We start from the raw sequence: 15145 nt of genomic DNA on the forward strand, positions 1-15145 counted from the left end.
TATCACTGGGTAGCTGTCTAACAAAGGCAGTAAGATTCTCTATAGGTTTCTCTGGTCAGTATATGACTATGAGTATCTTATTCTTGGATGTTGGGCATCATCATGGTACAGATTTTGAGGATGAGTTTGAAAAGGTAGTACCTGAACATGCGACCCAAATGGCGCTAAGTTTTCACGTGAGGCTGGAACCCAAGAGTGCATGATGGGAAAACAGAATAGGGTCACTTTATCATTTCAAACTTCAATCAAATCAGTCCCTCTTTCACTTTCACAAGCAAGCGTGAAGAGAGTTTCTTCAGTCACAGGGAGACTGATGGTGATAGGCTTTTACTTTTCTTGTGTGAAGACTAAATGGTTTAGGGTTCCTGAGCCATATTTTCCGCCGCCACTTCCCACCCAACCAATGATCTTGAGTTTAAGGGGAAAATCTAAAGCTGCGAATAGAGAACTTAACCTCTTTTCATGGACGCAAGTCCAACACAATGAAGTAAAAGGCACTTAAAATCAGTGACGGCCGTGACAACCAGGAAGAGCCACTATGGTTTACCTTTCTAGCAGAAGAAGTGTAGATGTGGAACCCGAGAAGGCTAGGTCCAGAATTGAGACAGAGCCGAAAGCCCTATCCCCTGCACTCGTATAGCAATTGACATGACAACAATGCACAAAACTGGAAGTATGACCAAACAAATGGATGACAACAATGTCAACTGTATATATAACTTCGTTGTATAATTGGTTTGATATATACACAACAAATATGGTTGAACTAACATCAACCGTCTAAACAAAATATACAAAAAAGAAACATGTCAATTGTTGCTTTATAGCAACTTCCCACATTCCTCTCTATTCTGATGATTCCAAAGATGACCTACTTCCCACTCTTGTAGCTATCTCGCAGTGTGACCGTACGATTGAACACAAGCTTCTCAGGAGTCGAATCTTTGTCGACCACAAAATAGCCTGGAATTGCACATAGATACAAAGTCAGACAACATATCTAGCAATATCTCCAAATTCATGAAATGTGAGCAGAAATATGGAATCAAGCTACTCTATATCAACCCATTACTTCTATAGGTCCGCAGTCTTGAAAAATTCAGAATCTATTAGTTCATGTATACGGTATATCATAGATTTATTTCCAGTAAATGAAGGATTAATCAAAAGAAATTTTCCAAAAACATCCCGAGCAAAGTTAAAACATGGTGAAGAACAAGAAGCAGTTGTTTGAAAATAGGTGAATAGTTTATAGAGCATCTTCCCAAACTGACAATAATCAATGGCATTAGCATTTTTTTTGAGATACAAGTTTGGTATATAATTGGTAAAATGGTAGAATATAATCAATGTGATGCAAAGCCCTATGTACTCATGTCTCTAGATGCGAAGTGCCCCTATCTATCTCTATAAGACAACCAACAAGTCAATGCAGGAACATACCAAGTCTTTCGAACTGAAACTTGTCACCAACACCAACACCTTTCTCAAGCGGGGGAACAGCAAATGCATTTGGTATTACCACTTTCGATTTTCCATTCAAATCAGAAAGCCAGTCATCAAGCTCAGCAGGATTCTGGCACAGACAGATTTTTGATAAGAAAACAATTATGTGTTTGGGGGGGGGGGGGGGGGTGTCGGTTTCGTAGAAAATAAATGATGGCCAACCTCTGAATTGAATAGTCTGTCAAACAATCGGACTTCCACTTTGAGTGGATCGATCCCAGGAGAAGGTTCAGCGACCCAATGCAGCACCCGCTGTGGAATACATAAATTGATGAATTCAGCAAATGAGTAAGAAGCAACAGCGCGTAATTTTGAAGCACATTTTCAATTCCAGCACAAGAGATGGATTATAAACCTTTGGCTTTGTCTTCTTCTCCGGATCATACTCGATCCGTATCTCAAGGACAGTCTCATTATCCTCGGCTAAAACAACATCCTTTGCATCCACACACCTGATAGGACATGCGTATCTGCGACCATGAAGATAAAGATCGTTACTGGGGAGCCTACATCTGCTGCTAAAGGGTCGAGGAAAATAAAGAACCAGTAAGCCATATATACCTAAGCAGGGCAGATTTTCCAGGAGCAAGTCCGAAGTAGTCTTTTGAGTCTTTAAGGCGAAAATCGGAGCGCTCAATGTACAACACCTTGGAAAATGGAACCTGATGTGTAGGCCAGAAAACATAAGCCAATGACAATCATAAGTACCACAAACTTGAGGCAACATTTGAACCAATACAGCAGTTAAAATTGATAAAGGTGGTGACAAAAATAAAAGCCCAGGTGATATTAGCCAAAAAGTCAAAAAAAAAAAAAAATTGTGATCCTCTTTAGAACTGTGAAATCTAGCCGATAGTGTTTTTCTATTATTATATCTCTAAATCATATGGACCCAAATACTGTTGGACTAATATAAATTAAAGATATAGATTTTAACAGAAATTACAAATCTAGAATACTGATCACCAAAGTGACCAAAGTTCATATATCAGCATTGCCCTGACTCCTCAACGCATACAATTTGATCTGTGAAATCCAAGGTTACCTTGTAGGACTCCGCCTCAGAATCGGGCCACTTTCTTGCTTCACAGTCCTTTATGAGGTCATCTTTCCAGTTGGTAATGACGACCTTAAAACCGAAATGATTGGTCATTCAAAGAGAAGGAAATCATATCAAAGCCAAAGCAAAGGCAACAAGATTCACACCTTTACAGGATCAAGCACAACCATTGTGCGAGGAGCTGTTTTATTGAGCTCTTCTCTGATGTGGTACTCGAGGCGACTCAGATGAATCATACTACAATCACTGCAGCAGAAGAGATCAAAAGCTTATAAATGGCCGGTTATGAGCACTGTAAATCTTATTGTCTTTAGAAGAGGCTCAATATAGTGATATACAGTATAAATAAGCAAAAACATATTCAAACCTTCTGGTGATTCCAATTCCTCTAACAAACGTATTAATGGCACTCGACGTCACACCCCTACGTCGTAAACCAGCCAGCGTCATAAGGCGTGGATCATCCCAACCATCAACCCAATTTTCAGTCACTAGTCGATTTAACTGCCACATATATAGTAGTTGTTAATTGTGGAGAAAACTCATACATGGTATTGAAAATTAAATTTGTCAACAACATAAGTACGTCCAATAGTTGACTCACCTTACGCTTCGACATAACAGTGTTACTGACATTCAGTCTTGAATATTCCCAAACATGTGGTTGATATAGGCCCAGAGAATGCAATAACCAGTAGTATGAAGCACGGCGTGTCTCAAATTCTAAAGTGCACAGCTGCCATATTCATAGACAAGATGAATAAAGAAATCAACCCACTTTTACAAGTTACAAGAAACACTGCTAAGTTGAAAAAAAAAACAAAAAAAAACGTAGTTGCACAAAGGACTAGTGTTGGTATAAGAATTTTCAACTAGTGATATGTAAGTACACCATTCTGGGTAACATTATAAACAAGAAACATGATGCTTCCAGGCTCGTTCTGGAAAGACAAGTTGCTCTGATAAATTTAAGGATGACTAATTATTCCACTAAAGTACATCCCAAAAGAATACCAATTGAAGGTGGAAGACATACCGAATGGGTGATATTCTCAAGAGAATCCACAATGCAGTGAGCATAATCGTAACTGGGATAGATACACCAGCTGTCTCCAGCATGTGGATGAGGAGTAAACTGCAAAAAAAAAAAAATAAATAAATAAATAAATCACCAGCTTGAGAGAAGCCATAAGCCTGGGTAACCAAAAAGAACATTTGAGGTAGAAACTTACCTTGATAGTTGATACGATATGCAATAAGGTCATACATGTTAAAATTATCGCTCTGCATGTCTTGTTTCATTCTTAGAGTTGCCTTCCCTTCTTCAATCAGGCCTCGCCTCATATCCTCAAAAAGTTTCAGCGACTCTTTAATTGGCCTGTCCCTCCAAGGGCTGTTCATTTTTTTCTCCCTGTACTCCTTTATCTCATCCCCCGTCTAAAACTAATAATCAAAAGTAAGCATCCTTCTCAAACCAATGCAGATTAATTAATACCACCAAAGTCATTAAATCAAAGTAGAAGTGATAATCATTCCATCCCTCTAGTTGGAGAGATTAGCCAGCTAGATATAAGAAATGTAGGGTCGGATAATGGAACTACATTCTACAGAGGACTTGTCCGCGTAAGTTCTCAATACTAAGCATGGAAAGCAATTTTGCAAAGTATTCGAGATATTATAAAACAAAACCTGATGATCAACGTAAGCATGACCCCTTCGTATGAGCTCCACTGCTAATTCATACAGATCTTGAAAGTAATCACTAGTGTAAGTGATCTGCATAAAATTAGATGTCAGCCATCACAATGAAGTAAGGTAAAAGAAGAAAACATCTGCCCACCAACTCTTTTACCTTGTAGGGCTCCCAACCCATCCAATTGACAATCTCTTGAATATGATCAATATATTCTTTCTTTTCAGCTTCCGGATTTGTGTCATCAAACCTATGGCAAGAGAAACAAAAAATCAGATTAAAATTCCTTCTGTCTTCATATTAAACAACATAAAATTTTGAAAGATTATAAAATTCTGCAATGGTCATTTTTCAATGCATGATAATTTTATTGCCGTAACAGTTAGATTAACTTCGCTGTATCATATTAGATACAAAAAGAATAATCAGGAAAAAATTTCTTAGTTTCAGATATTGCAAACAAGTTTAGGTAAGACCTTCAGCAATATGGAAATACAAATACTATGTCATATACCATCTGATACAGTTGAAATTTTGATATTTCCAAAAGCGTCTCATCTCCCAAATTTGGCTCATAAAGATTGGAAGCTTGAGGAGTCAATAAAACAGTGTATAGTTCAGCTATTATTTCAGGAACATTGACCCTCTAAGGAATAGCTTCACAGACATACACATCAAACCAAAATGCATATACCATCCAAGCACACCACTCAACAAAAAGTAACATGAATCCAGAGATGAATGAATACTTCTATGCGTTTTACAGCAAAAAGCAACCCTAGAAAGAAACATCATATGAAAAACGCCAACCACACTTTTCATTCTATGTCTCAAAACTATGCACCTTCATCTGACCCGCCATGCCAAATCTAATTAAATTCAAGAAATCAGGCAAAAAAAATTCTACCTAAATAATATTGCTGTGCTCACAAGAACATAGTACGCAACCAAGATAATATTAGCTAGATGGAAAAGGTACAAAAACAAGGATTCTGACAACAGATTCTACCATCAGCTTCCACATTTAGCTCGCATCCACATTTGGCTCGCAAAGATGGGAAGCTTGGGAGGAAAAACAAGACCAAAATGCTAAACAAACCACTATACAGTTCACTTTGATTCCAAGATCATTGTCCTCTAGTCAGAATAAATACCTAGCGCAGATATATCCAACCAACATGCAAAATTAGAACACACTTTTGAAAAGAAACCTTCTCTACCAAACAAATTTTAATATGTTGTCTTTACTTCATTAAACTATTCAGAAGCACAAGATACACTACTCCTTTAAAGTGAAATCTATATAGAGATTTATCTTTAATCTCAGTCTTTAAACAACAACAGCTTGTCAAATGATAGGTTTGCATGTTTTTTCTTTTTCCTCTTCTTACTAGAAAATGATATATAATACATATTAAAAAGCTGGCAAAGTGACAAGGAATGACTCTCACCTCAGATAGCAGCCACCACCTCTCTCTTTTGCCAGTCCAAAGTCAATAAACATTGCCTGATGAACAGATATGGTTATGAGTTAGAACTTGAAGAACCACAGAATATAACCTAGAAACCATTTATATCCTTACCTTGGCATGGCCTATGTGTAGATATCCATTCGGTTCAGGAGGAAAGCGAGTTAAAACTCTTCCGCCAGTCACACTTAAGTGTTTTTCAAGGAGTTCCTTTGAGTTACAACATCTCAGAATAGAACCATCACTAAAGAAAACTGAAGTATGAACCTGAAAATATACAGTAGAATAGCAAATTCTCTGAATCAAACGATCTCCAAGTATGATTTGGAACGTAAATTAAACAATGGCTGGTTGGTGAGAAACCAAAGGCAACACCAATATGCAAACGTACAGTCACTATTTTTGAAATTACATGGAGTAATTTTTTTCTTTAGTTTTCAAATCTTAGAGGTAAAAAGATCGCCTGGCAAGGGAAGTAAATGGCGGATGATTGTTGGAGTCTCAAATCTAAGTTAGTTGCCCATTCGTCTGTAAGGACCCATCATAGTACGCTGTAGCGGCGCAATTGGCACACTCAAATATGCATAAGTACGATACTGGTACCCAGTTACTAGCTGTAACGCAGAGGTAGATTGAGTGGCAGTGGGTCGTAGACGAAGTAGCATAGCTGCATGCGATATTGCACCACCCCAAGAGGATATAAGGAGATTGGTGTGCATTACCAATGTCCGGACTACCATAGTAGTCGTTTCCGCAAGACCATTTAGGTGTGTACATAGGAATATGATGTCCAACATCAGACCCATTGCAATAACTATTGAAAGTTTTCAATGTAAACTTTCTAGCATTGTCAAGTCCAATTGACTGAAGAGGATGATCTGGGGAGTAAGCCCGTTGTAATATGATATGTGCTAGGAGCGTAGCATAAGCAACATGTGTCCAAGGCTGCTCTATTTGCTTCCAAAGCTTGAGCTTACTCAACAGTTCGCCCGTCCTGGCTAGGCTCGAGAATCGTATGCAGGATTCCATCAGCCTTAAGATGCTGGCGGACATCATGAACCCACTTGTGATATCCAGAGCCAGTTGTTCCCAATGGAGCGAAGTCCAGTTTGTTACTCATCTTGAAAGAGAACAAGAAAAATGGTTAGTTTCGGAGCGAAAAAGGCTACCATGAAAACATATAAAATTTCTGCGCGTAATTGCTCCCAAGAAATTAGGGATTTCAGAGCGTAGTCGCTTCCAAGAAATCCGATTCCAAGAGGTATTGGATTAGATCGAAATAATGATGTGTTTGTGGTCGATCATAACTTCTCAACAAACTCTAAGTTTGGAGGACTCTACAAGCTCCAAGCTTGGAGTGAGCACGAACCCCCACAGTTCGGCTTTTGGTCTCCCCTATGAAGAAGAAAGGGGGGTAGAAGAAGGGAGTTTGCAAGTCCCCGAGAAAAAGAAGACAAATTGAATAAAAACTAAAAAAAACGGGAACTTTTAGTAAAAAATACCTCGAAATAAGTCGCCGGAGGTGGGCCAGGCGCATCAGTGGGCATGGTCGGGTCTGTGGGCAAGGTGGGCTGCTCCTTTTTTTCTTTTCTTCTGCAATGGGCCGCATCTTCTTTGGGCCGGTTCGTTTCCTTTTTTTTTTTTTTTTTTCTCTTTTTTCTGTTGATGTGAGCCGCGGGTCTCCTTCTCTCTTGGGCTGGGCAAACTGGAGCAAAGGAATTTAGGCTGGAACAAAAGGACAGGTGGCGGTTCAAGGGTGCAGCTGTTCTGGTGGCCGGCTCGGGAACTTTAAGGCCGGTTCCGGGAAATATTTTTCCGGTTCTTGGAATCTGGAGTGAAGACCCTGACGGTGACGAAATATGACCGTAGGAGGCGGACTGCAAGGGTGCGAACTGTGCAGGAGACCTTTTGCTTCTTCTGGGGGCTGGTTGGTTATTTTTCCGACCGGTTCTAGGGGTGGCACCGCTGGTTCTGGACTCCTGGGATTGAGGGCTTCAATATATGCGATGGTGGTTTAGGGTTTGAAGGCTACGATTTTAGGGTTTGAAGGCTACGATTTTAGGGTTTCAGGGCTTCGTGTTTTAGGAAAACTGAAATTATGAGAGAATTGAGTCGTGCTTTCATTGATAATAAGGGTCTCTTATATAGAGGATTACAAGCATAGAGATAGAGTTGTACATAGAAACAGAATCGTACATTGATTGGATATCTATTAAAATTCTCAGAGATTATCTCTAATACAAACCCTATTACAACTAGAGCAAATAACCTAGAGTTTGGGCCAGACACATATTCTGGATTTTCTTGAACAATATCAAAATTTTCTAATATTTCAGGATATTTCCGACAATTCTTGATTTTTCGGGAAAAATCATTGAATATTACAATATAATAGGGGGGCGGATCCGTGACCACCTAAATTATAGTCCGAATTATACCCCAAATTTTGTCCATTAAATCTAATAACAATTAACGATTGAGATGAGTCCTAAAAAATAAATCATTATCTTTTTTTTATAGAATTAATTTATCAAATCCATTTAGTAAAGATATAATAAAGTTAAATTAAAACTACTATGATTTGGAATATAATTAACAGATTAATTTTTTTCCTATTGAAACTCATCTACTGCTGGGAAAAGAAAAGAAAATTTTAATCACTGCAAGTAGCCTAGTTGGGTGTGCTCCCCAACCTAGGTTCGAACCTCGAAGCTGTCAAAGTGGCCAGACACTGTGCTGCAATGCACAGTTGGAGCATTTCACATGCGCTGAAGGGGTTTATCTTGGGCCTAGGAAGCCTTTGAGTTCCCCTTGACAAAGTCAAAAAAAAAAAAAAAATTGATCTAGATGAAGTCTTTGACGGAGCACAATAAAAATTATTGAGTTTCAATCTCTTCTCTACCTCTTTCTCACTGGTTTCTTCATCAAGATGACAGAGCACAATCAAGATTCATCATACTCTCAGTGCATACCAATTCAATTGATCTTGACTATCATTCGTATAAACATTTGTTGTTGAATTTTTTTTTTTTTTTTTGTGGCAAAGGCTCATTGCTTAACCTGATAAAATGTTTCATGATTTTCATTCACAAGGAAGCAATCAATTGTTATGAACTTCCACCATTAGAGGCCCATAGTCTCCTAGCAATATATGGGAAGCAACAAAAGTATGACTACGTGGAATAATAGTTGTCCGTAAGAGGCCCATATGCTTCATTGATAAAGAGCTGAACTCCTTGTGGAGAAGACGAAGATAACGAAGGAGATGAAATTTAGGTCAGGCCCATATGTTGATTAAATTCCTGATTTTGGTAATTATTGATATTCCAAAACGGGATAGTTATGAAAGATATTTAATTAAGAAGAATTAAACAAGGAGAGAGAGAAAGAAAAATAACTATGCATTAATTATTTGAATTGATATAATATATTTCCCCCGTTATTCAAAAAGAACTAATAAATTGTTTTTAATCTCAATTGTTTATTGTTATTAGATTTAATGGACAAGATTTGGAGTATAATCCTTATTATAATTTAGGTGGCCACAGATCTGCCCCCCCCCCCCCCCTATTATATTGTAATATTTAGTGACTTTTCCCAAAACATCAAGAATTGTCGGAAATATTAGAAAATTTTGATATATCGTTAAATTAACTTGAAATTCGAAGATAATATCGCCGCCCTTAAAAAATTAAAATTGCAGTGATAACTTCAACTATTTAGTCCTTGCATGTTGGTATTAAGACTATGGGCGTAGTTGCATTTGAAGCATTTATGCTATCACTTTAATGTTGTTAAACCATATTTTTCTTTTGGCCCTAAAAACATCATACACATTTTTCTATTTATGTAAAAAAAAAAAAAAAAAAATCATGAAGAAGTTTTCATTGAAGATTTCATTAAACTTGTGATATTTCAATCAATCATAACTTGTGGTACATTTACATTCTCGTGTACATATCTCATAACGGGTAGGATAAGGCTTCAGATACCTAGAAAATTGGGGATTTAGAGACAAGTGGAACTCTCTGATTCTTTCGGCTATCATAATCTTGATATCTTGTACCGTGAATGCATTCAAATCAGAATGACCAGATTTCTCTATCTTCTTTGGTTCCTCGTCCTACACTACCTTTTTGTCTTTTTCATTAATAAGGAAAGCACACTTTGCCACTAGGTGGCAAGACCCGCCACGCATTTCACCTTGAAATCCGAGGTGGCCTTGTGGGGACTCACATCAGGAATAATTCTACTGAAAATTCGGCTGACTCTCCAAAAAATGGACTATCCAAAACCTATAAAGACATTCTAACACTTCTCAATAATCCAAACTGTCACACCCCGAATTTCAAATAAAGAAATTCGAATCCGAACGCAATAACTTAACAAGCACAAGAACACATATAGAAAATTTTTCATTTAAACTAAGCAACAACAAACCAAGCTCACAAACATTAATACGGACTCGTTCTTTAGAGTCACATATTATATTACAAAAGAGTTCACAAATTAAACTGAATAACAATTCAATGAGTAAACACACCTACCACACTCACTATATAGCGGAAGAGTAAAACCAAATGTACTTCTACATCCAAGCTACGACAGCAACAACACCTCAGCTTCAACGATAGTTATTCGTTACCCTAACCTGCACAATAACCCCTAGATCATGGAATAGTGCACGAGGTTGAAACAACAAATCCGGTAAGCTTTTGCAAGCTCGTGTGAGTAAACCCAAATAACCACAAAACACCTTTCCGACTCAAGGACAACAAGTCAACTCAATGATTTCTCAACTCACTACGAATCTCAACTACAACTGCACTCACAAATAAACTAAATAAAACCAGTCATCCCTGCAGAGAAAATTAGTTCAGGAGATCACCAAAAAGCACACAATCCAAAACCATAGTAATCCCTGCATATAGTTTAGTTCAGGAGATTACATTAAAATCAACCAATAGAATGAAAATGAAAAATAAATAAGGAAGTCAAACAACTCAGGCGAATAACGAGGAAAACCTTTCAACTCAAGGTAAAGAAACACATACCATGATTCCTTAAAAACTCAATATTCTTTCCCCAAAAGAAACAACACAAGTCACACCGTGACAAAATCATAGGAAATGTTAACCTAACAAATCAATATGAAACTCCGGTCCAACCTGGACAAAAGAACTCAAAGAAGCAACTCACACAATGTACCCTTCCAAATCTCAACACCTTTTCCCAAAAGGACAATACAACAAGTCACCCCGTGACAAAATCATATAAAATGTTAACCTACCAAATAAAATATGATTCTTTGGTCCAAACTGGACAAAATGTGTACCCAGGAGTCATAAGTAACCTACTTAGATCCATGAGATACGATGGCCGACAGACTAGAGCTCTAACTGAATCGTAGCCCGTCACCCGGCCAAGGTTATGGCATCCTATATAATTGCCTAAGGTCACAACCTGCAACCCCTGATCCTTAGGCCAACCTAACCCTTAGATCAAAACATTTAAAAGCAGTCACTCGAGACCAAAATGTTACTCAACTCAAAAGGAGAAATCACAACCTGTGACTCCCAAATCCTCAGACCCCCGGTGGTCAGATCAAAACATTTAAAATGGTCCCCCGAACCTGAAAATGATACACAACTCTCAAAAGGAGAAATCACAACCTGTGACTCCCAAAACCCCAAATACTTTTCAAAACAATAGAAAATCTCGTTTCTCACAATAATTGTTTTCCCGAAAAGTCATATTGCAATACAATAATGAACTCACTCGAACATATTGCTTGTATCACAACAAAACCACCAAAACATATATATTTCAAGTAAATATATATATACGTAGTCATTCACTCAGGAATGCCACTACTACCAACTTTAGTTTGCAGTTAAATAAATAACTCCCAAAACGATAAGGTAACTCGATTCGTAAAAGAACATTGTAAGATTACTCACCTCAAAATCTTGCTGCGTCTTCTATACAGAACCGAGATAACACAATCACAAAATATCCGTCCAAGACAACTTCCTCAGGTACATAATCACATACAGTCCCAACTCAGTACACGAAACACAAAGCAATTAAAGTTCGAACCCTCGTTTGAACTAAAACCCTGAAAGTAAAGCCAATCGAGGCAGAACTTCATCAGAGACCAACCAAAGTCTCCGGAATACTTCTACAATCGATATGACAAAACTACAAGTCGATCGAACTGCTGGATCCTTATGGATCGAAAACTGAAATAATCGAAACAGGTAAAAACCCTAACATGTCCATACGATCTCCGAAAATTACGTATTATATATCAAAATGTTCGTATCGATGAGTAGATGACATATAAAACCAGAAACTTCCCCTGACAAGGCCGGAAACGCCGCCAAGCGCCGCCACAGGCTGCGGCGCACTGCCACCTGCCAAACTCAAAATCACAACAATCCAACCATCCAAAATGGAGTTTATACAATGAGGAACAAGTTTCATACCTATAGCTAAGACTGATTCGGCCTACATCACGCTCGAACAAGCTTGAGAAATCTACACCGTTGAACTTCAAGTCGTGATTCTGGCCACCACACTTCGAATCGTGCTTCAAGGTTGCCATGGTTGTGATCTAGAGGAGGAGAGTGTCCCAAAGTGACCGGTTTGGAGCTCATCCTCTGCCAGAATCGGAAAATCCGACCGGGTCCGACGGTGTCGAACTACCACCCTCCGATCTGCAATTTCCGGCTTGAATTGGCGACAACCAGGCCGGTAGGAACAACAGCGATGACAATCTGAGTCGGTCTGCAGTGGTGGCTTCGCAGGAAAACGTTGGACGGTGCCGGAAAAGTCGAGTCAGGTCGGCCGGTTTTTGGCGAACCCTAGGGTTTCTGAGGAGAGAGAACGAAGCGTTTTGGGGTTTCCAAAAATGGAAATCCGGAATTTCTGAAAATATTTTCCCAATTTTTCTATTTAACGAAAATGGAAACTTTTTCCGATGGCGATAACTTCTTCATACGAACTCCGATTTTCGTGTTCCGCATGTTCACAAACTCGTATCGATGGCTCTACAATTTCCGTGAAGGAAGTTTTCACAGAATCGTAAAGTATAAAAAGTCAACCCTTGAATCGAAGCATTTCGAGCAAATGATTGTCCGAAATTCTTCCACTTCACTAACAACTCGAGAATTCATACAAAATGACACTTTATTAATTCAAGGAATTTCCACAAAAATAATGAATTTTCGAGGTATTACAAAAACCATCCTCATTTCATGGAGCCTACATGCACCCGACAATTCACTACCAACTCCACAACAACTACAATAAGTTTGAATCTACTCAAAATACAAAGTTATACCAATGTTGGTAATTAGAGCAATCTAATAGTTTCACAAGATAAACAAGATATGACGGAAGGATAGATAAATCCTACAATGCGGAAGCAGTGACAACTATGCCTCGACTTCAGGTACGCCCGACCTTAACTAGTCTAATCTACAAACTAGGCATTTGAAACCAAAGAGCCCAGGAAAAAGTATTTGAAAAAAAATAATAATAATAACACATTAGCGTGAGTGGACAAAAATAAATGTTAGCATTAACTGAAACTAAAAGAAACTTTAATACTTTCCCACTTTTATCTTTTAAAACAAAGAAGCATGCAAATGTTTATAAAACCTTTCTTAAATAAAACTGGTCAGCCCCGCTGGTTAATTAGAAAGGTAGAATGTGGGAAAGGAATGGTCACCATACAATAAAGAGAGCCTCCCAAGCTAAAGGCTCGACTACTACCCACAAGGTATAGGGTAGAATATAAGGGTGAATAAGCTAGCTATTGCAACTGATTCATTGTGAGTGCACTTTCGTTTTAAAATATATGCATGCAATTCTTTCTTATTAATCGTTTTATCACTTTGAGTATATGATTTGGTTTCGAAAATGAATTGTGAATTGTTACTTGGCTTTGTTTCTATTATGATTTTCAGAATTTGCTTTCGATATTAAATGATGTTGAGCTTTCCGAGGAATTTCAGACATGTGAGTTTTGATTTAAATTATGGATTTTCAATGAGCTAACTAGCAGTAAAATTACAACCCAAGTATGGTGATAAGAAAATCCAAAATTGATAATAAATATTCCCCAGAAATCTCGCATGAAACCAAAATCGTAAAGGAAGGATAAACATGAGTATGATTCTCAACCGTACTTGGAAAATTGCTGAAAGATATCGAAACCAAATAATCACAATTAACCAATGCGATTTCACAATTCATAAAGGAAATCATAAATTCCACCAAAAATCTCATTTTTGGAAAGTTCATAAAACAATGAAAATCAATTTCAATTCCTGAAAAATCTCACACAAATAAATTATCACAATTTAAGCACAAGTACGTTTCCCAACCGCACTCGAAAAATATTAATCAAGATCATTCTGAGTAAGGCATAGCAATGAATGCGATTAATAAACTTAATAGATTTCTCAATTTGATAGATATAATCATGCGAGATTAACGAAAATCCACAATTTAAATCAAAAACTCACGTTTCTGAAATTCCTTGGAAAGCTCAGCATCATTTAAAATCGAAAGAAAATTCAATTCTGAAAATCATAATAGAAACCAATCCAAGTAACAATTCACAATTCATTTCCGAAACCAAATCATATGCCCAAAGTGATAAAACGATTGATAAGAAAGAAATGCATGCATATATTTTAAAACGAGAGTCCACTCATAATGAATTGGTTGCAATAGCCGTCAAGCCGAGACTTCCCAAGTCAACGGCTTGATCATTCTTCCATCCAACCCATTTTTCGATTTTGATCCTTTGACAAAATTAGGGTTTGCCTATAACTGGATTAACATGGTGATGAGATGTGTGACTTCTGTTAGTTATGCAATCTTGGTCAATGGGGAAGCTACTGCAAAAATACACCCTACCAGGGGAATCCACTCTCTCCCTATCTATTTATCTTATGTGCTGAAGGTTTATCTGCCTTAATTTCTCAGGCAGTACAGTTTGGTCCCATTCAAGGGCTGAAAATGGGTCCACAAGCGCCAGTGTTACATCATCTCTTCTTTGCGGATGATAGCCTTCTTTTTGGTGCAGCTACTTTGGAGGAATGTAGGACCTTCAAAGGAATTCTTGATACTTATGAACAAGCCTCTGGACAAAAGGTAAATTTTAGTAAAAGCAGTGTTGTGTTCAGCACTAATGTGCAGCCTCATCTCAAGGAAGTTCTAGCTGCGGTGTTGAATGTCACATGTGTTGATGAACATGATCAGTATCTTGGTCTACCTTTACGAGTAGGAAAATCCAAGACAGCTAGGTTTCAGTACTTGAAAGAAAAAGTCTCCAAAAAGCTCGTGCATTGGAAGTCAAAATTTCTGAGTAGTGCGGGTAAGGAAATTCTCATTAAAGTCGTT

The 15145-nt window shown here is 37.9% G+C and overlaps 1 protein-coding gene across 1 annotated transcript; it reads right to left on the reverse strand.

The window, feature by feature from the left end:
- Positions 1 to 690: 690 nt before the first annotated feature.
- LOC133737374 (glutamine--tRNA ligase-like) lies at positions 691 to 12335 on the reverse strand. The gene is made up of 16 exons (XM_062164942.1): positions 12243 to 12335; positions 5843 to 5995; positions 5711 to 5766; positions 4419 to 4509; positions 4256 to 4342; positions 3807 to 4003; positions 3603 to 3702; positions 3171 to 3302; positions 2934 to 3070; positions 2713 to 2812; positions 2552 to 2635; positions 2068 to 2168; positions 1862 to 1976; positions 1669 to 1758; positions 1444 to 1576; positions 691 to 963 (listed from the first exon to the last, which is right to left on the reverse strand). The coding sequence occupies exons 1-16, from the start codon at positions 12333 to 12335 to the stop codon at positions 872 to 874; spliced, it is 1761 nt and encodes a 586-aa protein (XP_062020926.1). The 3' UTR covers positions 691 to 871.
- Between the last annotated feature and the right edge of the window lie 2810 nt (positions 12336 to 15145).

Source organism: Rosa rugosa, chromosome 3 (genome assembly GCF_958449725.1).
Source record: "Rosa rugosa chromosome 3, drRosRugo1.1, whole genome shotgun sequence".
NCBI classification, from domain to species: Eukaryota; Viridiplantae; Streptophyta; class Magnoliopsida; order Rosales; family Rosaceae; genus Rosa; species Rosa rugosa.

Bases quoted from the DNA above. Each gene is read 5' to 3' on its own strand.
- LOC133737374 (XM_062164942.1), bottom strand. From the start codon at position 12,335: ATGGCAACCTTGAAGCACGATTCGAAGTGTGGTGGCCAGAATCACGAC. The intron at 4,343-4,418 runs GTAAAAGAGTTG...AATTTTATGCAG, and splicing joins TGGGTTGGGAGCCCTACAAG to ATCACTTACACTAGTGATTA. The intron at 3,703-3,806 runs CTATCAAGGTAA...TTTTTTTTTGCA, and splicing joins CTTATTGCATATCGTATCAA to GTTTACTCCTCATCCACATG.